This window comes from Carcharodon carcharias, chromosome 4 (assembly GCF_017639515.1).
Source record: "Carcharodon carcharias isolate sCarCar2 chromosome 4, sCarCar2.pri, whole genome shotgun sequence".
In the NCBI taxonomy this organism is placed as follows: domain Eukaryota; kingdom Metazoa; phylum Chordata; class Chondrichthyes; order Lamniformes; family Lamnidae; genus Carcharodon; species Carcharodon carcharias.
This window is the reverse complement of record NC_054470.1, coordinates 36,448,293-36,473,988: the sequence shown is the minus strand read 5'-3', so window position 1 is coordinate 36,473,988 and position 25,696 is coordinate 36,448,293. Positions and strand designations below refer to the sequence as shown.

Here is a 25,696-nt window from a genome sequence, read left to right as displayed (position 1 = left end):
TAAATTAAATATATTTTTTCATTAATGTTCCTTGACATGTACCAGCTCATGTGACACTGTCACATGAGGGGACATGACTTAAAAATATTTTCTTTTCTTTATTTAAATTTTTAAACCTGAAACTAATCTCCTTGAGGCACAGAGGTGCCTCAGGGAAATTTCTGCGCTCTTTCACGCGCATGCACGAAAGAGCGCAGGCCCCGACTCAGGGAATCCCCCCCACCAATACAGGGAGCACACAGCGCTTCCAGTTGCACATCACGCTGGGCGGGCCTTAATTCGTCCACCCATGTAAAATGGCAGCGCGGACCAATCGGGGGCGCCGATGGGGTTCGTGCTCAATCCCGCCCGCCCCCACACAAGTTGGGGGGCGAATTCTCCCCTATGTGTAAAGCATCACTGCTATTTTTGTTAATTTATCTGTTATTTAAGTGCTTTGGTGATTAGTCATTGCATGTCTTATACTTGCAGAATTGGGCTGCTGCAAAAGACATCTATAAACAAACAATCTCCCCTATGTGTAAAGCATCACTGCTATTTTTGTTAATTTATCTGTTAGTTAAATGCTTTAGTGATTAGTAATTGCATGTCTTATACTTGCAGAATTGGGCTGCTGCAAAAGACATCTATAAACAAACAATTCTCAAAACATAACTCACCTGGGAAAGTATCAGTTGCCCATGAAATCTCTCCACAAATAGCCTGAAAAACTTCAGAAATTGTTTTTGTCCAACTTCATTCTCAAGGTAATGAAGAACAAAATAACCCTATGAACAAAAGCGATCACAAGACAAAATAAATTCTTAATTGTGACAGATGAATAACAGGGATATAACTTCATTACATGCAGTTTTAAAAGCCTATTACTTAAGTATCAGACAAAATTTTAACAAACCAAACAGAATCCCATCACCAGTTTAATTCTTGTTATCTTCCCTTATATAGTTCCACTGAAAGGACTGAACAATTACATTTTCCTTTTGGCAACTGTTTAAAAATATCATTAACACCTACTTAGCACTGTGCCTTTGATGCCACGAGCAAATCTTGCATCTGCTCTAATCCAGTTTATTCTCCTGATAATATAAAATGTACAAATTCTAAATTTCACTAAATCCAGCATTAAGAAATTGCAACTTGTCAGAAAATTCAAAATGGAATTAATTCTGAGGAACATCTAAGGATTTACCAAGAGCCTCTTCATTGCCACATGGTCACTATCAAATAACGCTATGATTTATGCTTGCTAAAGTAATGTAATTAGGTCAATGGATATGCTGATGCAAATATGTGTTTTAATAAAAATTTAGTTCTTCAAATACAAAATAAAAAATGAAATGCCACATTCATTTACATGAACCAACTAGACTAAAATATTTCAGTTTGACATAACCCCATAATGGCAGCCCTTTCTTATGGCAAAAGTACACGAAGCAGCAAATAGGCAAGACAGAATGGTAAGTAAATGCAACAAAATATTAATCAAACATGACAGAATTGGGCCAAACTCTTCAATGATACATGGACTGACATAAATTTCTGCATAAAAATATATCAAAATTTCTCTCAAAGGCTAAAATACAACAGAACATTTCCTCATATAGAAGGCAAAACAGCTGCAGGTCATTCCAAAATATCCCATAAGTATGGTGTGGGCAACATAAACACTTTTGTGCTGGATGCAGGCAATAGGTGGGGACATTGCAATTGATCACAGGGTGTCTTGGTTATAAAGGAGGGTGCTAAAATAGTCATGGTGTTCATTTCTGATTGTATAGGAAGCAGAATAGACCATTCAGCCCCTCAAGCTTGATCTACCATTCAATAGGATTATGGCTGATATGCAACTTAATTCCATCTCATGGTAATTTTTCCACATCTATTGATAAGCTTACATAACAAAAGTCTATCCGTAATAGTCTTGAAAATTTCAATTGATCCAACAATCATAGCCTTTTAGGGGATTGAGTTCGACAATCCAACAAGCCATGTTCAAAAGTGAATTTACACAAACATCAGGGTAGAAAAGGACTTCGATATGATCTTTTCCATGGGTCTGCTAACATTTACCATTTTGATTCCCAACTGAAGGATGAACACTCGAGTGAGTTATTGCAGTCAATGCCCATGGAATATACCTAATTCAGCAGCTTTAGGATAGCTGGGCAGAATTATTTTTCTTTATATAAAATGAAGTTCTTACCTTTAGATAATGGACTTGCATAAAGATTTTTCCTGGATTTAGACCATGTTTGACAATTGTTGCCCCAGAGTCACTCACTTCACTGGTATTCTCTTTGTTAGGCCTGTAACATTAAAACAGTCCCACAAAATGATCACAAAGCTATCAATGCCTCAGAAATCTACAAATTGTGTAAGGAACATATATTTTTATTTCTGTTGGACTGTTGTAAAGAATATATCTTTTTATTTTCTGTTGGACTGTGTATTAGAATTATAATGGTATTAAAGGACATGTCCAATGGAACAGGATCAGTGATATATACAATGTTGCAGTCCTGGAACAGAGTGTGCCATGAAAGACAGGATGATGCCGGAAAGGAGTCCTGGACCAAGGGAGCTGCCTGACAACAGCATTTTAATTGGCTCCTCACCAGGTGACCAGGTTTTTGTGTGAAAGCAATGGAGCAGAAAGCTCCTGGCCTGCAAAGAGAAAACAGCTAAAATCTCTTTTAGTTTTAGGAATGGGAGATTCTATTAGAGCACTTACTTTTGCCGTTCTTGACTACACTTACCCTTGTCCAACGAATTAGCCTAGGTAAGTTACCTTGCTTTTGCAAATTCACTTTTGGCCAGATTTATGACTAAGCCAGCCAACTGCAATTGCTTAAACAAATCCTCTAATTGCTTTACATGTTCCTCCATGTGTTACTATATATTACAACATTATCTAAATAAACCACACAGTTAGGTACTTTAGCTACGGCTTGATTCATAAGTCTCTGAAGTGTAGCTGGGGTAATTTTAAATCCGAATAGCATGACAAGACATTAATGTAACCCACTTGGTATAACAAAGGTGGATATTCCTTTAGCCCTTGATGTTAATGGCACTTGCCAGTACCCCTTCAAAAGGTAAATTTTAGAAAGAAATGCGCCACTGCCAACCCTATCGATGCAATCTTCTAACCGAGGAATTGGGTATGAAACTGTCCTCTTTGTTACATTCACTTTCCAGTAGCCTATACAAAATCTAGTGGATCCATCCGGCTTAGGAACTAGCACTACCAGTGAACTCCAGGCACTTTGGCTAAATTCAATCAATTGATTGTCCAGTATATATCGGATCCCTGTTTCTAACTGAGTTTGTTTTTCTGGGCTCAACCAATAATGATGTTGTTTTATCAGCACTGAGTCTCCTATCTCCACATCATGTTTAGCTAACGTAGTACATCCAGTAGTAAATTCCCTTATACTTCCTAAGTAACCTTATTAGAACTTTCCTTGGTCCTTCCTCTAAATATCAGAATACAGTTTCTAAATGTCCTGGTATTGGCTAGTCGAATTGTAGGAGGTTCGCTTTGGGCACTGTCTACTTCTCCTTCTACCTTGCCCTTACTGTCTCTGTCATCTTCCACTATTCCTACTACCTGGTACACTTGCTCTGACTTATTATCCCTCCTGCAATGATACTGCCTTAGCTTGTTTGTGACATAACCGTTTGTTCTTCCTACGCTCAGAAGTATCTATCAGATAAGTCACCTTACTAACTCTCCTAGCTATCTTGTAGGGGCCATTGAATTTCACTTTACCTGCAAAGGTAATAATACCAATACTTCATCTCCTACTTGGAATATTCTAGTTGTAGCATGTTTGTCTGCCCATTCTTTAATTTTGGCCTGAGAAATTTTTAAGTGCTCTCATGCTACTTTACATGCTCCTAAGAGTCTAGAAACTTGGACACGTAATCCAATATGGAGGATCCGTCTTTCTGCTTGAGGAACTAATCCTAAATCACTTTTAATGGGCCTCTTATTTCATGACCATAGATCAATTCAAATGAACTAAATTTAGTAAATTCATTCAGAGAATCTCTGGTAGCAAATAGTAAGAAATCAAATCCTTTGTCCCAGTCCTTTGGATATTCATGGAAATAGGTCTTAATCATGCTTTTGAGAGTCTGATGGTATCTGTCTAACGCGCCCTGTGTCTGTGGATGATAGATGGTAGGTTCTACTTGTTTGATACCCAAATTGCTGATTATATCCTGGAAAATTTTAGAACCTTGGTTAGATTGTATTTCAAATGGTAGGCCATAACAAGTGAAAAACTAAGTTAACTTTTTCACTACCACCGTGATTGTCCTTAAAGTAATAGCTTCTGGAAATCGGATTGCCATATCCATGATTGTAAGGATATACTGATGTCCTGCTTTTGTTTTGGGTAATGGTCCTACACAATCGACTAATACTCGACTGAATGGTTCATCAAAAACTGGTCTGGGTATTAAAGGTGCTGGTTTGATTAAAGGTTAAGGGTTGATTGCACGCTGAAGTTTACAGACAACCTGACATGTATGACACATTTTACAAAATTGCACCACATCCTTGTAAGTCTTGCCCAGGTAAAATGCCTGTTTATCGATGCTTCCGTATACCTACCTGTCCTACCATAGGGATTTCATGTGCTACTCACAATATCTCATTAAGATATTTAGGTGGTACCGCCATCTGATGACCAATCGCCCATTCCTCATCCACAGGTCGGTGAGGGTGTTACCACTTCCTCATCAGAACTCCGTTTTTAATGTAATAGCATTCCGGAATTCCTTCTGCCTCAACTTCAGTGTGAGTTGACTGTGCTAACTTGTTTAACTCTGCTTTCTGAGCTCAGTTAATGAAGACATGCCAAACACTTCCTTTGAATTATCCTCATCCTTAAAGAAAGTTTCAGCTACTCTAACATCTGCTCATGGTATTACTTTAACCTCTAGTAATGGACTTTGTTTAGCCATTGCTCTGGACACCACACAAGATGGAAAAACGCCAGAGACTTGTTCTTGTAACTGTTCCGTCCCTTTAGCTTCTCTCGAGCTTCCCGTAATTATGGGCGAAGCTATAACCTTCACTCCTGTCAAATTATTCCCCGGGAGTAAATCAACTCCATCCATGGATAATTTGTTAACCACTCCTACAACCACCAATCCAGACAATGAATCATACTCCAATTGCTCTTTGTACAATGAAACCAGGATATACTCTCCACTTATCCCATTTATCAATGCTTTATCTTTCATTGAACTCACTGGAGGAAAAACTAGGTCCTTGTCCAGCAAAAGAGTTTGAGGAGCTCCTGTGTCCCTTAATATAGTTATGGGTTTAGCTGCATCATTTGATGAAAATGCAGTTATCTTCCCTTTAGACAAAAGCCCATCTCATCTACCTTATTCACTTCCCTTGCATTCACAACAGTGTTTACTTCCAGACCCTTATTTGTAGTTAAATTTGATCCAGAATCACAGAATCTTAACAGCACAGAAGGGGGCCATTCAGCCCATCATGTATGCACCGCCTCTTCAAATGAGCATTATGACCAAGTACCATTACCCTGCCTTTTCCCCATATCCTTGCACATTGTTTCTATTCAAATAATCATCTAATGTCCTCTTGAATGTCTTGGTTGAACCTGCCTCCACCACACTTCCAGGCAGTGCATTCCAGACCTGAACCACTCATTGTGTGAAAAAGTTTTTCCTCACGTCACACTTGTTTCTTTGCAAATCACTAAATCCGTGCCCTCTCGTTCTTTATCTGTTTACGAGTAGGAACAGCTTCTCCCTATCTACTCTGTCCAGCCCCCTCATGATTTTGAACATCTCTATGAAATCTCCTCTCAGCCTTCCTCTCTCCAAGGCATTTCCTTTTTGAGTTCCCTTTTCAGACTCACTCTTACGAACTCCAATAAGTCCCAAGGGCTTCCCTCAGAACTTGCAGCATTCTGAGCAAATGTGTCCCACTTTGTTACAATGGAAACACTTAGGCCTTCAAGTTTCACCTCCACCCTCAGTACCTTCCTTCCTGATCTTGGGAGGAGATCTCAAGGTATGCCCAACTATCCATTCTTTATCCTGGCTGCTTGCCTTCCTTTCACTCTCCCACTTTCTAACCTTTTCAAATTTATAGGGGTGATGGAAAAAAGGTTTAGTTCTAGGGGTCAGCTCATAATCATCAGCCATTACTGCTGCCTGTCTAGCAGTTTCAACATGGGTTCTTATTACAGAAGATAGTGAGTTTTTAAATACTTGCAAGAGAATAGTCTCTCTGACAGCTTTATAGGTAGTTTCAACTCCTAATGCTCATATCCACCTGTCAAAACTATTTTGCTTAATCCTTTCAAATTCAATGTAGGTTCTCCCAGGCTGTTAGCTTAAATTACAAACTTTTGTCTGTATGCTTCAGGGACCAACTCATATGCAGTCAAAAAGGCTTTTTTCATCATAATCCCTAGAAACCTCCTCTGACAGTGAAGCATAAATTTCCTGTGCTCTGTCAATTTGCTCTGCATGGGCAATGTCCAGTTTTCCTTTGGCCAGTTCATCTGTTTAGCTATCTTCTCAAATGAAATAAAGAATGCTTTAACATCTTTTTCCTCAAACCTCAGAAGAGCTTGTACAAATGTAAACATCGCCCCACTAGCTTTTTAGTTAAAGATTTTCTCATCATCAGAACTTTCTTCAGCATCTGATGTCTCCTTTTTAAACCCCAGCTTGTTAATCCAGTACTCTCTGTCTCTTTCCTTCATCCTCTCTTCCATTGCTAACTTTTCCCCCTGGAGATCAAGTTTTTGCATTTCTAATTCCCTTTCTTGTTTCCTTTCTCTCTCCTGCCTTTCTGCCTGTTCCCTTTGGAATGCCCTTTTTATTTCCTTTTCTGCTGCTTCTAATTCCAATTTTTTTATTTGGAACTGAATTTGAGCTCATTCCAAAGAACCACTCCTTAGAGAACTTGGTCTCTCGGGTATTCCTACCAATTTCAAATGCTGTGCCATCTCTTCAATTATCTCTGCGTTCCTAGCTCTGGCAGGCAACCCTTCTCTTAATTTACTCTTAATTCAATTAACCTGGCTTTTGGGATCCCCTGTAAAATCATCAAGGACATCTATTCCACTTGCAGGAAAGTTTCCAGTGCCATCTTATTTTTGATAGTTCAAACCTGGTGTTTCCTTTTAGCTTTTATTACTTACTAAATCTACACCCAAATCATCATTGTCTTTTGTTCCAAAATATCCCAGGTGAGCCCCAAACCTTGTCACGACTCACTGGCGTAGTGTGCTGCAATATTAAGCCCCACTGTTCCCCGAGCTGAGACAAATGTGAAAAGTTTGACCAAATCACCAGATTGCCCCAATTCTGTTTAATGTAGGTTAACAGAATACAAGCACCAGGTTTGTAAACTTAATAAGTAAATAGCTGTTTATTCAACAAATTGTCTTTAACTAGTGGCAAAAGAAAGAAATATGAACTGCTAACTTCTAACACTATAACTTAAACTCTACCCCCTTCTTAAATCACACACACACACACACCTCCCCACCCTGCCCACCGCCCCCCCTCCCCCCCCCCCAAACACCCAATGGATTTTAAGCGTAAGATAAAACAGTTCAATAGCACCAATCTGGAGTACAGGATTCGATGGGTTGATTTTGACCAATGCCCTTCAAACTCCTTTCAGTTCTTATTGAAGACAGGACGTGGTCTTCCAGCACTTGCAGTATTTAGCTCACTGGTTGAGAACTTGCTTTACAATGTCTCTAACAGTGCTTTCCCCTTTTGCTTTTTACAGAGTTTCCTCAGAGACAGAGCATTTTATGAGATGCGAGGAAAAGAGATTTTAGATATTTTCTTTTTGCAGACCAGGGGCTTTCTGCTCCATTGCTTTCACACAAAAACCTGGTCACCTGGTCAGGAGCCAATGAAAATGCTATTGTCAGGCAGCTCCCTTAGTCCAGGAGTACTTTCTGGCACCATCCTGTCTTTCATGGCACACACTATTCCAGGACTGCAACATTGTATATATCTCTCATCCTGTTCCAGTGATCATGCCCTTTAAACTGCAGCCATTGTAAGTCTAATCCATAGTCCAATAGAAAATAAAAAGGCTATATCCTTTACAACAGTCCACCAGGAATAAAAAGATATGTTCCTTACAATTGTAGAAAGATCAAGCATCTTTTATATTCACAGTGATTCTGGCAGACTAATGTTGAAATGTGTAGCCTCATGAAGTAGATTCCCCAGTCTTAATGTCCAGTGGGAAATGACTAGTAGAAAATGGCTAGGGGCTAATGCAAAGCTACAACAATTTTCTAGGATGAACTGATTAGAATCATGGAATAGTACAGCACAAGAGGCCATCATTCAGCCCATCACTTTTGTGTTAGCACTTTCAAGGAACAATCCAGTTAGCCCCACTCCCTGGCTCTTTCGACAAATCCCTGCATCTTTTTCTTCTTATGCATCCAATTCCCTTTTGAAGTGTATCCACCATCCTACCAGGCAGTGCATTCCAAATCCAAATCACACGTTGCATGAAAAGATTCTCATGGTGCCCCATTTGTCAATCACTTTAAACCTGTGCCCTCTGGGATCAACCCTCCTGCTATTGGAAACCTCTTTATTTACTCTGTCCAAACTGTTCATTATTTTAAACATCTCCATGAAATCTCCTCTTAGCTTTCTCTGTTCCAAGGAGAACAAACCCAGCTTCTCAAATCTATCCAAGTAACTGCAATCCCTCAACCCTGGCAACACTGTTAATTATCTCTTCTGTACTCTCTCCATAGCCTTCCTGAAGTGTGGTGCTCAAAATTGAGCACAATATTCCAGCTGTGGCCAAACTAATGTTTTATATATATTTAGCACAACTTACTGTTTGTTGTACTCTTTGCCTCTATTTATAAAGCCCATGATCCAATATACTTTAATAGCCACTTTGTTAACCTGTCCTGTCACCTTCAAAGATTTGTGCACATCCACCCTCAGGTCTTTGTTCTTGCACCACCATTAAAATTGTACCATCTGGAATGTTGTTGGGCCTATATGGCATGTAAAGAAATCCAAAACTTTATTCTATTCCTTGTTTAAAAAATGGGCTTGCCGCTGAACCAAAAACGATGGCTGCTACAAGTCACATGTGACCTGACAACTAGCCCTATGTTCTGGGAACTATCACCAAGAGTTCAAAAACAAAATAATTCTTCTCTCAGCCTGCGGAATTTCACCTCATTGTACAGGCCCCATGTAATCAATGAAAGCAGAGTAAGTGCAGATGATCTAGCTCCCCAACCTGAACTATCATCAAAGAGAAAGATCGAAACTCATTATACCAGAAGAAATGCTAATAACCACCTCACCTCTCTTCTAAGAAAGAATAATGAAATTCTGGCTGGAAGCACAGAAACTGATTGTTAAGCTGCAATTAATCATTAATAGGCTATGTTACATGACCAAAGCCTCTGGCCTTTTGGGCAGTTTTAACATTACATCTTGTGTCTCACAGGCAGTCTGCAGTTTAACATCCAACCGTAAACGCCCCATCCCCCCAAGAAGCTAAACTCCAGGCAGAACAGCAGCCTGTTCTATGAGCCTGTCCCCGCTGCAAGATTTCCTACCATCGCCTGCGGAACCGACCAGTTTCTGTGTACCTACTTCATCTTGTAGTATCAGCACCAACTGTAAAGCAAACTCTACAACTCCAGTCTTCAGTCTGCTGAATTTGAGCTTCTACATGAAAGAATTCCTCATTGGACTCTGACTCTGGAAATCACTTGAATTAATATTCATTTCTTATACTTTTACTCTGCATAGTTGTACAACTCTCTTTTCTAACCCCTTACTATGCTTGTGTGTAGCGGAGTGGGAAGTTGCGAACATTCCTCCCCCAGGTTTTGAATGTGAAATAATCTAACCTGAGTTACTCATAATGTGAGTTTGATGTGGGTTATTAGTGCCTGGATCATACAAATTGAGGAAAACATGCCATCACATACTTTAAAAATAATTCAAAACACCTTCTGCTTACGGACAGGTGGTGAGAGGAAATAAGTACAGTTGGCTTGTCTCTCTCTGTCTGTAGCAACGTTCTGTCTCTCCTCATTCTTCTGACCAAAATGTATCAACTCAAACTTTTTTATACTGAATGTCATCTCTCGTGCATCCATTTATTCCAGCAGCCTATGTCTTCTTGAATTCTTTTATCATCCACAGTGTTGACTGTGCTTCCAAGTTTTGTGTTATTTGCAAATTTCAAAATAGTAGCTTGTACCCCAACAGCCTTTCACCACAACTCTCTGTTTTCTGGTCCTTAGCCAATTTTGAATCCATTCTACCACTGTCCCTTTTAGCCAAGAGCTTCAATTTTGCTAACCAGTCTATCAAATATCTTTTGAAAGTCCATGTACACAAAATCAACTGCAATGCCCCAATCCACCTCTCTGTTACCCCATCAAAAAACTTAATCAAGTTAATCAAATGCAATTTATCCTCAGCAAATCTTTGCAAGCTCTCCTTTAGTAGTCTTTGCCTGTCCAAATGTCCGTGATTTTTCTCCAAATTGTTGTTCTAAAAGGTCTCCCCATCAAATGTTAAACTGACTAATTTATAATTGCCAGGATTATCCTTCTCCCTTTTGTTGAACAAGGGTATAATATCTGTAATCCTCCAGGTTTTCGGCATCACCCTTTATCTAAGGAGGATTGGACACTTGTAGCCAGCACCTCCACAATTTCCACTCTTGCTTCTCTCAGCAATCCAGGGGACATTCCATCCAGGCTTAGTGATTTATTTGTCTGCTTTAATCACTGCCAGTGTTTCTAGTGCCCCTTCTTTATTTTTATCTCATCCAGTTTCCTGGCAACCTCCTCATTTACTATAGTTTTGGCAAAGTCCTCTTCCACTGTGAACACCAAAGCAAAGTACTCACTTAGTACCTCAGCCAAGCCATCTTTCACCACCAACAGACTCCATTTTGCTCCCTAACCGGTCCCACCATCCCTCTGACAACACTTTACTGTTAATATGTCTATGGAAGCATTGGATTCTCTTCCATGTTAGCCACCAATTTATTCTCATACTGTCTCTTCACCCCTTTTTATTTCCTATTCCACTTCCTCCTGTATTTCCTTTTTATATTCTGCGTGATTCTCCCTTAAATCATCAAGCTGACAACCATCACACATCCCCCTTTTATGCTTTCTTACTAATCAACTCCTTTATAAGCAAGGAGCTCTGGCTTTGCTGTCTTCTCCTTCCCTCTTCTCTTTTGGGAATTTACTTAGACTGTACCCAAAGCAACTCTTCTTTAAAGGGTGCGGTGTTACTCTCTTTCAGCCTGCCAATCATTGACTCCAATTTACCTGGGTCTGATCCCTCCTCAATTTGCTGAAATTAGCCCTCTTCCAGTGAAGTATTTTTATTCTAGATTTCTCCCTGTCCTTCGCCATAACTAATCTAAGTCTTATGATATGCTGATCACTATTCCCAAGGCGCTCCTTAATTGTCATATTCTCCACTTTGCCTACTTCATTCCTCAGGACTAGTTCTAGCAATGCCTCCTTGCTCGTTGGACAGGAAACATTGATCAAGAAAATTCTCCTGAATACACTTCACAAATTCCTCCCTGGCTTTGACCCATCAAGTTTCCTATCACTATGTCACTATTCTATAGTTCTTACGCCTCAGTGATTTCTTTTCAAATCTGCTCCTCTATCTCCTTCTCACTATTTGGTGGGCCTTTCAAATACACTAAATAGTGTAATAGCTCCTTTATTATTTCTTATCTCCAACCAAATAGATTCTGTCTTTGACCCATCAAGGTGATATTTTCTTTATGACACTGTGATAACTTCATGAATTATGAAACTGCTACCCCTCATTCTTTTCTCTTTCCCCATCTTTCCTGAATACCTATCACGTTAGGAAAATAAAGCAATAATCCTTGCCTTTTTGTAAAATCAGGTCTCAGCTATCGCTGCTACATCATATTCCCACGTGACTATTTGCACTTGCAGCTCACCAACTTTATTAACCACACTTTATGCATTTATACAGATGCACCCCAAATCTAACTTCGACCTTATGAATATTCCAAGGTCAAACCCAGGATAATTAATTGCAGTTATCACGTGCCGAAATGATGTGACCTTCACAGTCACTGGCAGTGTCTGTACCAGTTTGGCTGCAGGTCACACTACAGCATGCAGCACAGCTTTGAGACAACACAGTCAGATTTCTTTGGAGAAATCCAAGTAAGTGTGTCTCTGTTCATATTTGTTGGTTGGAAGGTAACAGCAAGTGGGCCTGGTCTTTCTGCACTGCAACATCACTTGCATGATTCCAATGCATCTCTTCCGCTTTCTCCAGAAATTATAAACTTAGCATGATCCTAAGGGGAAACCCATTGTACATATTTTTAGAAACTAAATGGAGCCTTGAGAAATGGAAATGAAAATAGTTGCATCAAACAATACAGAAAGTTAGACTTCCCATCCATCCCTTCAAATCTTTCCTTTTGCACACAACTGCTCCCGAGCAACCACATAGTCCCATTTTACACAGATGAACTTATAACTCATATCACATCTGGGCAAACTTCATGAAATTGCAGGGGCATCCAAATAATGTAATCTCCTTTTCATCAGCATATTAAAATTAAGCTCCCACGTCAGGTATATTTTGAATAAAGATCTGGCCTAAGCTATCTCCACAATAGACTTCAGTTGATTGTACACCAATTACACTTCCCAAGAATGTCCAGGCAGCCGAGTAAACATTGCATCAGTTCCCTTCCCTGTTAAGTGTTCCCTCCCTCACACCCTTTCCCCATCTACTTCTTCGATATGATACATGTTAATGCAATCATCCTCACTATGCACAACATACTGACACACTGGTATCACTGTATGGTCTCACCTCCTCTATGCCATTTGCAGAAGAATGAGGAAAAGCCCAAACTTCTATTCCCGAATCAACTTTGAGGAGCCAGCAACAGAAATCAAAGACAGGGACATTTAAGAAGCAGAGGATGGGGAAAGTCTTGCCGCAGTTCAGGATCATAGATACTAAATTTCTGTTGTTCTCTTTTCTCATCCTATTCGCTAGCATCAAATCGAACCCAAAACAACTGCTCCATGTCAGTGAAAAGTTATACTTGACTAGGTTTTTGGGGTACCATTAGAACATATGCCCTTCTCTTTCTCAACATGTGCTAAATGAAGCTCGACTTGGAGCCAAGGAACCAGAAAAAGCTTGCACCTCACATCACATACTGTGCTTCATTCTAAACCTCAAAAGCAGCACCTTGGGTACATCCATAAGAGGAAATTGGAGATGGGTTGAGCCAGATATGCTGTTTAAAGCACAGAATTTACGAAACAGCAGCAGGTAGTTGTGGGACAGGAGATGGAAAATGTTATCCAGAAAGTTAGATCATTGCCCTTCTTCAGCTTTTGATTGCAAGAATTCAGATCTCAAGCATTTTGAAAGAGCGCTTACTAAACATGAATGATTGCTGTAGTCATTAAAATGGATATAAGCAGCCCACTGCAGAAAATATTTAGTATGGAGAAGTCCATGATCTGCATTTGCACTGCAATGCTGCTCTGCAGAATCAGAGTAATGCAGCATCCAGTGGAGCAGCAATTCCTAGGATATTCACAGTTGTGCTATTGAGGGAGTGTGTTGTAGCAGCACAACGATAAATTGAACACATTAGTAGCACATTTTCACTAGGAGGAAGCACTGAAATGACAAACATTTGCTATGTATGCATTTAAGATGCCAGGTAAAAGTAAACCAGCTAATCTGAAATTGTACTGTATTCAGTAATGCATGGGTTAATCAATAACAACAAGAAAGATATGTTAAATTATCTGAGTTTTATTTTGAAGAGCTGACACATTAGACAGAAAAAAGGATTACCATAGATATATATATGTACATATACACACTATAGAGAGCATGCATAAATGGTTCTTTTTCTGATTGGCAGGATGTGACGAGTGGAGTTCCACAGGGGTCTGTACTGGTGCCTCAACATATTACGATTTACATCAATGACTGAGATGAGGGAAGTGAAGACATGGTAGCTAAATTTGCAGATGACACAAAGATGGGTAGGAAAGTATGTTGTGAAGAGGACATGAGGAGGTTGCAGGTGGATATCGGTAGGTTGAGTGAGGAGACAAAGATCTGGCAAATGGAGTTGAATGCAGGAAAATGTGTAGTTCACTTTGGCAGGAAGAACAAAAAAGCAGAGTATTACTTAAATGGAGGACGGCTGCATAATTTTGAGTTGCAGAGGGATCTATGTATTCTAGTACATGAATCACAAAAAGTTTTGTAATCAGTTACAGCAAATAATTAAGAAGGCTAATAGAATGCTGTTCTTTATTACGAGAGGGATTGAACATAAAAGTAAGGGTGTTATGCTTCAGTTATACAGGGCATTATTGAGACCATACCTCGAATACTGTGTGCAGTTTTGGTCTCCTTATTTAAGGAAGGATGTAAATGCATTGGAGGTGGTTCAAAGGAGGTTTACTAGATTGATACCTGGAATGAGCGGGTTGTCTTATGAGGAAAGGTTAAACAGGTTGGGTTTGTTTCCACTGGAGTTTATAAGAGTGAGGGGTGATTTGATTAAAGTCCATAAGATCCTGAACGGCCTTGACAAGATGGACGTCGAAAGGATGTTTCCTCTTGTGGATGAATCCAGAACTAGGGGGCACTGTTTTAAAATTAGGGGTTGGCCTTTTAGAACAGAAGTGAGGAGAATTTTTTTCTCTCAGAGGGTTGTGCAACTCTAGAATTCTCTGCCTCAGAAGGTGGTGGTGTGGTCATTGAATAGTTTTAAGGCAGAGGTAGATAGATTCTTGTTAGGCAAGGGAATCAAAGGTTATCAGGGATAGATGGAAATGTGGAAATTGAAACTCAAGAATATCAGTGATGATCTTATTGAATGTCGGGGCAGGCTCGAGGGGCCGAATGGTCTATTCCTGTTCCTATTTCTTATGTTCTTATGACATATATTGGTTTTTCAAAAGGTGTTGGGTAATGTGTGTTAGGAAAGTATTTTACAAAAATCTTGGCATATAAGAGGAAACGTAATAGCATTAATAGAAAGTTGATTGCTGCACTGGAAATAACGAGTTAGTCTAAATTGGTGTTGCTCAGATTAGGAAACGGTTGGAAATCGTATATCCAGTGGTTAGTATTGTTCTCAGTATGTACTGAGGATTTGGATTTGGACACAGGGAGCACAATCTGAAAATCTGCTGTTGACCAGTGAACAGGACTCTAAAAGGCTTCAGGAAGTCAGGGTCAGGTTAACAGAATGTCCATTCTGATGGCTCAGCAAGGTAATATAGTTTTCGAGGAAAAAAGGAATGCAGGTACAGGAAAATGCTGAACAGTGTCGATGAACAGTGACATCAATGGGTTTAAACACACAATTCCCTGGAAGTGAGTGCAGATACCAAGGCCGGGATCTTCTGTGCCCGCCGGCGTCAGGCGTGTACGGTGGTGTGTGTGGACAACGTGGTGTGATCGGTTTCACGATAGCGTGAAACCAGTGTGCAATTGTCCGCTCAGCCCGCCAACGGCGGGCCACGTTTTCCGTCATCGGACATCTGGAACCTCACTGTAATACATCTGCGTATCGTTTTTAGGCCAAATTGCAGGAATCACCGACACCCACCCCCTCACCCCAACCCCACGCCACTGAATCATCCATCCATGTCAGCGAGAAAGCATGCCGATGTGTTCCACAACAGCATATAAAAGCTGTGCACCTGGCGGGCTGCAGTGAGGGGAACAAGGAGGTGAGTACACAGCAATGATGAGCAGCGATCACCAAGATCACCTGTTGGACTTCAAGCATGAGGTGAGTTGGGGAGGGGGGGGTGCAGTGGAGTCAAGGGCTGCTTGCAGTTGAGGCAACTTGTGGGGGCACGCATGGGCAGCCCTGCCATTCAGGTGGTTTGTCAGGGGCTGGGTGGGCAAGGGCAGCCCTCCCATAGATTCAACTTGTGGGGGAGGGAAAGGGCTGCCTTACGGATGAGGCGACTTGTCGGGGGGGGTGGGGAGGGGAGATCTGCTGTTGAGGCGACATGGGGGTGGGGGGGGTGGCAAGGGCTGCATGCAGTTGAATATAGCGCACAAGAATGCAGGGTGGGGGGTAGGGTGGGCGAGGGGAGCAGCCACACATTAGGGGCACTTTATATAAAGTGACCATTCCTCTGCAATTGAGACAGTTTAAGCAGAGCCACTGATATGATTGGAGTCGGGTTTTGAGCTTATCCACTCAAGCAATACAGAGGCATCAAAGGGTCACCGAGTGCTCCAGAGCTTTTCACCCGCCCTGGCACAAACTGCAAAGTCATAGCATTTTAGTGGATTGCAGAACAGTTGTATGATTACACACAAAGTACAATCTCCTCACTAAACAAAAACAGAATTACCTGGAAAAATTCAGCAGGTCTAGCAGCATCGGCGGAGAAGAAAAGAGTTGACGTTTCGAGTCCTCATGACCCTTCCACAGAACTGAGCGAATATAAGGAGAGGAGTGAAATATAAGCTGGTTTAAGGTAGTGGTGGTGGCAGGGGAGAGACGTTGTTGGGGGGTGGTGTGGTTGTAGGGACAAGCAAGCAGTGATGGGAGCAGATAATCAAAAGATGTTGTAGACAAAAGAACAAAAGAAAACAGAGGTGTTGAAGTTGGTGATATTATCTAAACAAATGTGCTAATTAAGAATGGATGGTAGGGCACTCAAGGTACAGCTCTAGTGGGGGTGGGGTGGAAAGACTAGCAGGGCATAAAAGATTTAAAAATAATGGAAATAGGTGGGAAAAGAGAAATCTATACAAATTATTGGAAAAAACAAAAGGAAGGGGGAAGAAACAGAAAGGGGGTGGGGATGGAGGAGGGAGTTCAAGATCTAAAGTTGTTGAATTCAATATTCAGTCCAGAAGGCTGAAAAGTGCCTAGTCGGAAAATGAGGTGCTGTTCCTCCAGTTTGCGTTGGGCTTCACTGGAACAATGCAGCAAGCCAAGGACAGACATGTGGGCAAGAGAACAGAATGGAGTGTTAAAATGGCAAGCGACAGGGAGGTTTGGATCATTCTTTCGGACAGACCACAGGTGTTCTGCAAAGTGGTCGCCCAGTTTACGTTTGGTCTCTCCAATGTAGAGGAGACCGCATTGGGAGCAACAAATGCAGTAGACTAAGTTGGGGGAAATGCAAGTGAAATGCTGCTTCACGTGAAAGGAGTGTTTGGGCCCTTGGACGGTGAGGAGAGAGGAAGTGAAGGGGCAGGTGTTGCATCTTTTGCGTGGGCATGGGGAGGTGCCATAGATGGGGGTTGAGGAGTAGGGGGTGATGGAGGAGTGGACCAGGGTGTCCCGGAGGGAACGATCCCTACAGAATGCCGATAGGGGGGGTGAAAGGAAGATGTGTTTGGTGGTGGCATCATGCTGGAGTTGGCGAAATCATGCTGGAGTTGGTGGAAAGGGCGGAGGATGATCCTTTGAATGTAGAGGCTGGTGGAGTGATAAGTGAGGACAAGGGGGACCCTATCATGTTTCTGGGAGGGAGGAGAAGGCATGAGGGCGGATGCGCGGGAGATGGGCCGGACACAGTTGAGGGCCCTGTCAACGACCGTGGGTGGAAAACCTCGGTTAAGGAAGAAGGAGGACATGTCAGAGGAATTGGTTTTGAAGGTAGCATCATCAGAACAGATGCGATGGAGGCGAAGGAACTGAGAGAATGGGATGGAGTCCTTACAGGAAACGGGGTGTGAGGAGCTGTAGTCAAGGTAGCTGTGGGAGTCGGTAGGCTTGTAATGGATATTGTGGACAGTTTATCACCAGAGATTGAGACAGAGAGGTCAAGGAAGGGAAGGGAAGTGTCAGAGATGCACTATGTGAAAATGATGGAGGGGTGGAGATTGAAAGCAAAATTAATAAATTTTTCCAGGTCCCGATGAGAGCATGAAGCAGCACCAAAGTAATCATCGATGTACCGGAGAAAGAGTTGAGGAAGGGGGCCAGAGTCGGACTGGAACAAGGAATGTTCCACACACCCCATAAAGAGACAGGCATAGCTGGGGCCCATGCGGGTACTCATAGCCACTCCTCACTAAAGCTGGCCAAGGAGCAGTCACTAGTGGAGGTGTTCACAACCCCTTCCAACGTCAGCATCCTGGTTCGGACCAGTCTCCCCAATGGTTCAAGCTTACAGTGCTGCCTTGCTGCGGTCAGGAGAGTGCCTGCTCTGAGGTGAGAGCACAGCATGCAGTCCAATGGGCAAAGCTGCAGCCAATCAGTTGGGTGGAGTGGGGAGGAGGTGGGTGGGGTCTCAGGCAGCCATGCAGCGCACTAAAGTCTGGCCATCCAAGTTGTGACCAGCACTCTCCTGGAAGGGGTCTTCAGACTTAACCAGGACAGGTTCTTAGTACACCCATGCGAGCCCTTATGTCTTTCACTGTTATCATGTAGGAGTAGTACATCAGGAGCATGGAGACTGGTGAATTAGCTGCATGGCTGGTGGCCTACAGAGAGCGATGGAGGAGGGAGTGACAGGCTCCTGGCTGTGCAGAGGGAGGAGCAGCACCCTCAGGAAGAAGGGCCGGCTGGGGACCCCGCGCATGCTGCTGAAGAGCCACAGCAAGCCAACACTGGTCGACGCCTCACAATCAGGGTCTATAGACAACTCCTTTTATTCCTGCAGATGACCGACAGCCAATGTCACCGAGAACTGTGCATGTCTAGGGAATTGGTTAGTCACATCTGCCAGCTGCTACATGATTTGGCGCCACGTGATCATGGAGGGCATCCACTGGCAGTGGCCGTGAAAGTGACCATGGCACTGAATTTCTACACCAGCGACTCCTTTCAGGGCTCCACTGGTGACCTCTGTGGGATATCACAAACCTCCACCAACAAATGCCTCCATGAGGTCACGGATGCCATCTTTGCAAGGGCACACAACTTTGTGCATTAGGTCTGGGACCAGGACAGCTAGGATGCGAGAGAGGTTGGATTCGCCCAGATCTCAGGTTTCCCACTGGTACACAATGCAATCGACTGCGCTCGTGTGGCACTCAGGTCTCTGTCGCAACAGCGATTCCATTCGCTGAATGTGCAGCTGGTGTGCAAACACTAGAAATGCATCCTGCAGGTGTGCGCACAGTTTCCAGGGAATGTACAAGATTCCTACATTCTCAGTTGGTCACAGATCCCTGAAGTCTACCAGGGTCCACAGAAGCTGCAAGGCTGGCTCTTTGGGTACAAGGGCCACAGAGGACATGGCTGATGACACCCGTGCATTGGCATCACACTGCAACAGAGCAAAGGTATATTGAGGCTCATGCTGCAATCTGCAATTTGGTGGAGCAGACCATCGGGATGCTGAAAATGAGGTTCCGGTGACTGGACTGGTCTGATGGAGCCCTACAATACAGTCCGCAGAGGGTGTCACGCACGTCGTCACCTGCAGCGCCCTTCATAACCTGGTGCTGCAACAGGGGGAGGAGCTGGTCGAGCAGGAGATGCAGGAGCTGGAGGTCTCGTCCGATGAGGTTCTCGAAGGCGACAATGATGGGGATGAGACCCTCGCGCTGGCCAGGAGAGGCAGGTGCGCTCGGGAGGCCCTCGTAGCTGCTAGATTTGTGGAGGATGATGACAACATGCAATGAGGAGACAATATGCAGTGAGGAGACACCATAGGTCCTCACATTGCATCTGTGAACATTTGACTCCAGTCTGGTTTACAGCAGCGCACATACCCTCTGTGATAATGCTCATGTCATAGAGGATGCAGGAGGATGATGACAACATGTGGTAAGGACAATCCATTGATCTTCACATAGCATCTGAGAATGTCTGACTCCTGTCTGGCCGAGGGCAGCTCACTTGCCCTCTGTGATCAGGGTCATATCACAGAGGCATATCCATGAAACTTTAAAACATCTTATCCTTTGCACGCCTTCAACACCTGAACCCTTCAGGAGTACAGCATCACTGGTCACAGATGCTGTAGAGCTGGGGGTCAGCCCCGACTTAAAGGTGCTGACTCTGTGACACATGCCCACCACATTCTGGCAGCAAGGACCAGCACCGCCGAGGTACCGATATCAGTAATGTTTCCAGGGAGTGTGAGGCTGGACCATCACTTTGGTCTGAAGGCTGCACAAAATTTAGGAAAGAGGCCCTGGACTGAGACACCTGCCTTTATCTTGTGCAGGAAGGTTTCACATCTGAGTGACAAGAATGCTGTTCACCAGAACAAGATGCCATAGGCAGGGAGACATTTTTGGGAGTTTACTGACAATAGTGAACATTAAGTACGAGTGATTAACACCTGTGCCCAGGCTATGCAACTAATTCTTCTTAACTTGCCTAACCCTGCCTTGGTGCTCCCCGGCCATCCACAGCGGAGATGGAAGCAGCCTGCTGAGTGCAGCACCCTGGGCAGAATTTTGTTGTCGGCGAGCAGGGGGCGGGGCCTGCTCGCTGACGTGTAAAATTACGCTGGATGACATTGGGTGGAACCCCTGACGTCATCCCGCCCCATTTAAATTTTCAGGAAGGCGGGGGCGCAGCAAAATCAGCTAGGGCCCCGCCAACCTGTCACTGGCCAACTGACGCCATTGACAGGATCATTTAAACAATTAAAGGACCTGCCCGTCCAACCTTAAGGTTGGCAGAGAGGTCAGAAGCCCCAGCGGCAACTAGATAAAACATGAAACCTCATCCAGCAGTGGGATGAGGTTTCATGTAGGGTTTTAAACATTTTAAAAAAGTTTTCCTGTAAATTATGAACATGTCCCATCTCATGTAACATTGTCACATGAGAGGGACACGTTGGGGAATTTTTTTTTTCTATATGTTTAATATTTTTCAAAGTGGAAGCAATCTCCCTGAGGGCTGCACTTAGCCTCAGAGAGACGTATGCTCTTTCGTATGCATGTGCGAAAGAGCGCATTCTCGTTTTAGGGAATCCCCCCACCCTCCCCGCCCGCACAGGAAGCGCATAGCATTTCCCGCCGGACATCACGCTGGGCGGGCCTTTATTGGCCCGACCACATAAAATGGCGGTGCGGCCCAGTTCGCTGGCGGGGATCGGCTCCCCGCCTGCCGGAGATTGGGTCGAGTCGGGCCAGCCCGCCCAACAGGCAGAAAATTCTGCCCCCTGTCTGTGATGATCTTAGTGGGCATCCTCTGGAGGGCCCCAGCCCACTTTCAGGGTCCTGCTGTGTGGCAGTGACACCCTCGTCAGCCTATGGAGCTGCAGCTGCTGGGGTCACAGGAACAGGGGATTCAGATGGGCTGGACACTCCCGGAGGCACCTGGAGGGATGGCCAGGGGTGTGCGCCTGCTGATCCTCTTTCCTTTGGGTGCCCGAGGACCCCAGGCTGACTGCTTGAGGAGAAGGGGTAGCTGAAGTGAGATCGAGCTCCCAGCATACCTCTTGCATACACACTGTTGGAGGCCAACTATGGAATCAGCGATGGATTTGAGCCCACGACCGCCATCCTACCAGTTTGAGACCTTGGTGCATTGGCAAGCCAGTGCTATCACCTCAGAGTGATTCCTCCAGACGGACTTCTCCATCGTGCCTTACAATCTGAGGAGTGCATCTCTTCCTGATGCTCCCGAGCTTGCCTCTGGAGCTCCGGCAACTGCCACAAGACTGAGTCCAGAGGCTCGTCATCTGATTCGGACTCAGCAAATTGCTGGCCTCCAGCAGTCCTCTGAGTGCCGCACACCTGGGAAGTCCCTGCCGCCGCCTGCTGTGGATCAGACAGTGTGATGTGCTCACCAGGCTGCGCTCCTGAGGCTATTCTAAAGCTAGATCCCACCAAGCTGTCTCTGCGCTGGTGGAGGATATGTGTGAGCGCTGTGACAGGACTTCAAGAGGGTGCCTCCAGATTCCTCTTCAGAGGTTTCTTCAGGGCTTGATTGGAGGCCCTGGGTCACGGACTCCATCAGTTGTTTGGCAGATATGCATGCCGAAGCATGGAGAGATAATTAGTAAGTGGCAGTGGCCTGTGAAAGAGGACACATTACTCACAGCATGGCTGTCTGGTGGACGTTGCACTGCTGGGTCCTCACCTGGTAGAGCAGCGCCGACCTCACTGTCAGCACAGGTTTGGTCCAGTTTGTCGCCAGACAGTTGGATGGCTCTACTTTCAAAGTCCGTGAGGACCTTGATTTTAGGCATTCCTCCACTGGTAAGTGACCTCTCCCTCTTGTTGTCTGCCAGCTTGTCCTACATAAATAGAAATGGAGAAAGAATAAGCAAGACGTCTGCCAGGCCAGGTGATAAGTATGTCTGGCATGTGTGGGTGATATGTGTCCCATGGACGGGATGAGGTGAATGAAGGTGTGTGTGAGAGAGTGAATGGTGACGTCCCTTGAACTGGCAGTGAATGAGAGCCCTGTGGATGTGTGGTGGGTTTCAGAGTGTGTGAGTTGAGAGTGATGAACAGAGTGAATTACCCTGACAGAACGGAGGAGGACATTCATCCTCTTGTGGCACGGGGTGGCTATCCTCTTTTGAAGGCCGTTGGCACTGACCACCACTATCCTCGCCTCCTAAGCCTGGTTGGCCACGCCACTGCCCATCCTGCGGCCATAGCGGGATTATAGGATATCCCAGCAGGCCTCCATGGCATCCAAAAGGTGCTCCAGTGACATGATGCTAAACCTGGGGGATGCAGTCTTTTTGCCTCTTGTGGACATATTCCCTGCAGCAGTCGTGGGCTGGAAGCACTGAGACATGTGCATTTGGCTGGACTTTAAATATGGCGTCCGGCGTGATGAAGCAGTGAGGTGATGGAGGGTGGGCGAATGAGAGTCCGCCCGCCATGGAAACAGCATGTTTCCTGAGAACGCATAAATAATTTGGCAGGTTTGAGAAAGTACGGCATGAAAACCCACCATTGTGGCCGGTGGGTAAAACATTGTTTTACCTGCTCACTACCGCACTCAGCGCAAATCTAGGACAATTTGACCCCTGGGCCATAAAAGGACAAATAATTTGGAGTTTCATAAATAGGGGCAGAGAATGCAATAGCAAAGAGGTAATGATAAATTTGTGCAAGGCAATAAATAGACAAAATTATGCAGTTTTAAATACCCCGTTATATATCCTTTGGCTGTGCAGTCAAGAACGAAGGTTACAGGGAGAATGCCGGGGATTGGCACTAGGTAAAGTGCTTCTTCAGGGAACCAGTGCCGACATGACAGGCCAACTGGCCTCCTTCTGTGCTGTAACCATTCTGTGATCTGTGATTCTGTGAACTTAAAGTTGTCATTACAGGGGTGAGAAGAGTGTTTAGGAGAAATTTCTTAATGCAGAGAGTTTTTCAGCAAGGAATGATTTGCCACAAGGGAGTGATTGGGACAGAGACCAATGCATTTTTTAGGGAAAAATAATGGCTAAATATTGAAACAGAGGATGAATGATGCAGGATCATGGGGAGAGCATGCAGCAGTGGGTTTAATTTTAGATTGTTTTAGCAAATAACTGGCATGGACACAATGTTATGAATGAATTCCTTGTGTTGTAAATGCTCTACACTTCTATGGACCATTAAACATTTCAAGAAACAGTGGTTGGGGGTGGGGGGGCGGTGTGAAATAAAAAATGGGCTTATCATGCAAAAAGGCAAAATAGTTCAAGCAATTAAGGGATAAATTTTAGCAACCAAATGTAACTAACAATTAATAATATGTGCTATGAGTATCCCCAGGGCATAAACCTTGGAGTACAAGGATATTTTTAAAATTGGGATCCAAAGAGAGTTGGGCCCAGCCAAATTGCTATATCACATACTCCAGGAACATGTACATAAATGGAGTAGATACCTAGTTTTCCAGTTCCTGAAAAAAGTTCATCTTAAAATTCAAAATTATACATTACACAATCGGCACCTACATTATGACTGCACACTTAAAATCAGTTTAATTCAAATATCTGGAGGCTCAGTCTGTCTGATTTAAATGTATGCTTTTCATTGTTATTTTATAAATTTCAAATCATTTTCTAAGACAACAAAATGCCTGATCATATGGCATCATCACTGATGTAGCTGTGCTCACCTCAGCACTTGCAACTCTTCTTCCGAGTTCTGAACTTCGTCTTGGAGCCTCCGCCATCGCAACAGGGACTTTAGCTGGTGCTGCTCTTTAGCTGCTTCTTCTGAGAGCTAGAAAAATACATTCAATCAATGTAAGCTTTCTAACTCAAGGTGGAAGAATACATTATTACAGCATCAAAACAGAAAAGGAATGAAACATTCATCATTCTTTTCAATATTAAATCTGTTAACTAAATGAAAAAATACTGAAAATGTCTTGGGCCTTACTTACTTCCTTCCATTAACCTTAAACTGGCAATTGGTAAGATTTGTAGAAAATGATCGCCAACTTTCCTTCCATTTTTACTGCTTTCATGCTAAAATATATTTATGAAATTTGTACCCCTAAAAATTGCTTGTTTAATTTCTTTGTTAAAAGGAAAATACAGAGAAAATTAAGCAGATTTGTTCAGATGTTAAAATATATGAAAATTGAATCAATTATTCTTTTAACCTGCTATAGATAGAGGTAGCTATATGAAGGAAGGACAAGCTTTCAAACTTTCAACACAGCTTTGACAGAACCAACAGCAGATTTTGGAAAACACAACCTTATCCAACCCTAACCTGACTCCTGTTAGAAGTCCAAACCCATCTCTGATTGGCAGCCCTGACCCAACCAGGCTCCCATTGAAACTGAAGTGCTCCAGATATGTAATTATCTATCTATTCCACATGCACTGCCACTGTTGGATCCACTCCACTAACATAAGTGAATAGTTAGAGCAATTTATGCAAATATTGCAACTTTTACTTTGAAAATGTATTTGTTAGAAACAGAAGTTCTAACAAAACATATAAAGCTCTTATTTCTTCAAAAATAATGAATGTTTCCATGTCAGCCACCAGCGGCTAATCATTCCAGTCCATACTTCAACCATTAGCATAAAAATGCTTGAAATTTGAATAATCACAGACTATGAACTTCACAGTAATTGGTTTTATACACTACAGTAGTTTTCTGTCAAGTTCAGCAAGGTACAAAGAAATTCTGTTTCTCTTTTGCTTATTCATCCTCTTTGCGTGACATCTGCTCTTTGCTTTATATTCCACTTTCTCTCTTTATTGATGCTACAGACTATCCCCATTATAAAAGTCAATACTTTTCTGCGTATGCTTGAGTATTTTTCTCCTTCTATTTCTAACACAATTTGTAAATCTCTTGTTCCCCATCTCTTCTCCTTTCTCTAATGCTCTCAATGTCTTATCTGGCTCCCACACACATTCCTTTATTGACATACTTAATAAAATAAATTCTGAGGCCCCAGAAAACCAGGGGGTCATAAAATCAGGCATGCCGATTTGTTGCCTGCCTGAGTTTACAAGGTGCAATTTAGCCGTGAATAATAATGTCTCAATACTAAAAAATGCAGCCCAACTTTAAATAATAAAATCTAACGGATAAAAGTTTGTCCTGCCAGATTTAGCGCCTCACAAAGTGTGAGCTTCAGTCATCACAACTAGAGCATTGAAGTCCCTGGAGCTTACCTACTGAAACAGGGAAAAAAAGATGTTTGGGTAGGGGGTGTTTCTTCTC

General features: G+C 43.2%; 1 protein-coding gene across 12 annotated transcripts in view; it reads right to left on the bottom strand.

Annotated features, from left to right (window-relative positions):
- Nucleotides 1–25,696, bottom strand: part of LOC121277249 (aminopeptidase O (putative)) — a 347,848-nt gene that overhangs the window by 201,097 nt on the left and 121,055 nt on the right. For 11 of the 12 annotated variants that reach the window (XR_005942838.1, XR_005942839.1, XM_041186479.1 and 8 more), the window contains 3 exons: nucleotides 24,122–24,228; nucleotides 2,204–2,306; nucleotides 660–767 (listed from right to left, as the gene is read on the bottom strand). Coding sequence is in view for 9 of the 12 variants with exons in the window: in XM_041186479.1 (XP_041042413.1) it covers nucleotides 660–767; nucleotides 2,204–2,306; nucleotides 24,122–24,228 (318 nt within the window). In the remaining 3 variants the exon portion in view is untranslated. Of the gene's footprint in view, nucleotides 1–659; nucleotides 768–2,203; nucleotides 2,307–9,666; nucleotides 9,742–24,121; nucleotides 24,229–25,696 lie in introns of those variants that run through there. The other variant, XR_005942840.1, reaches the window with a different exon arrangement.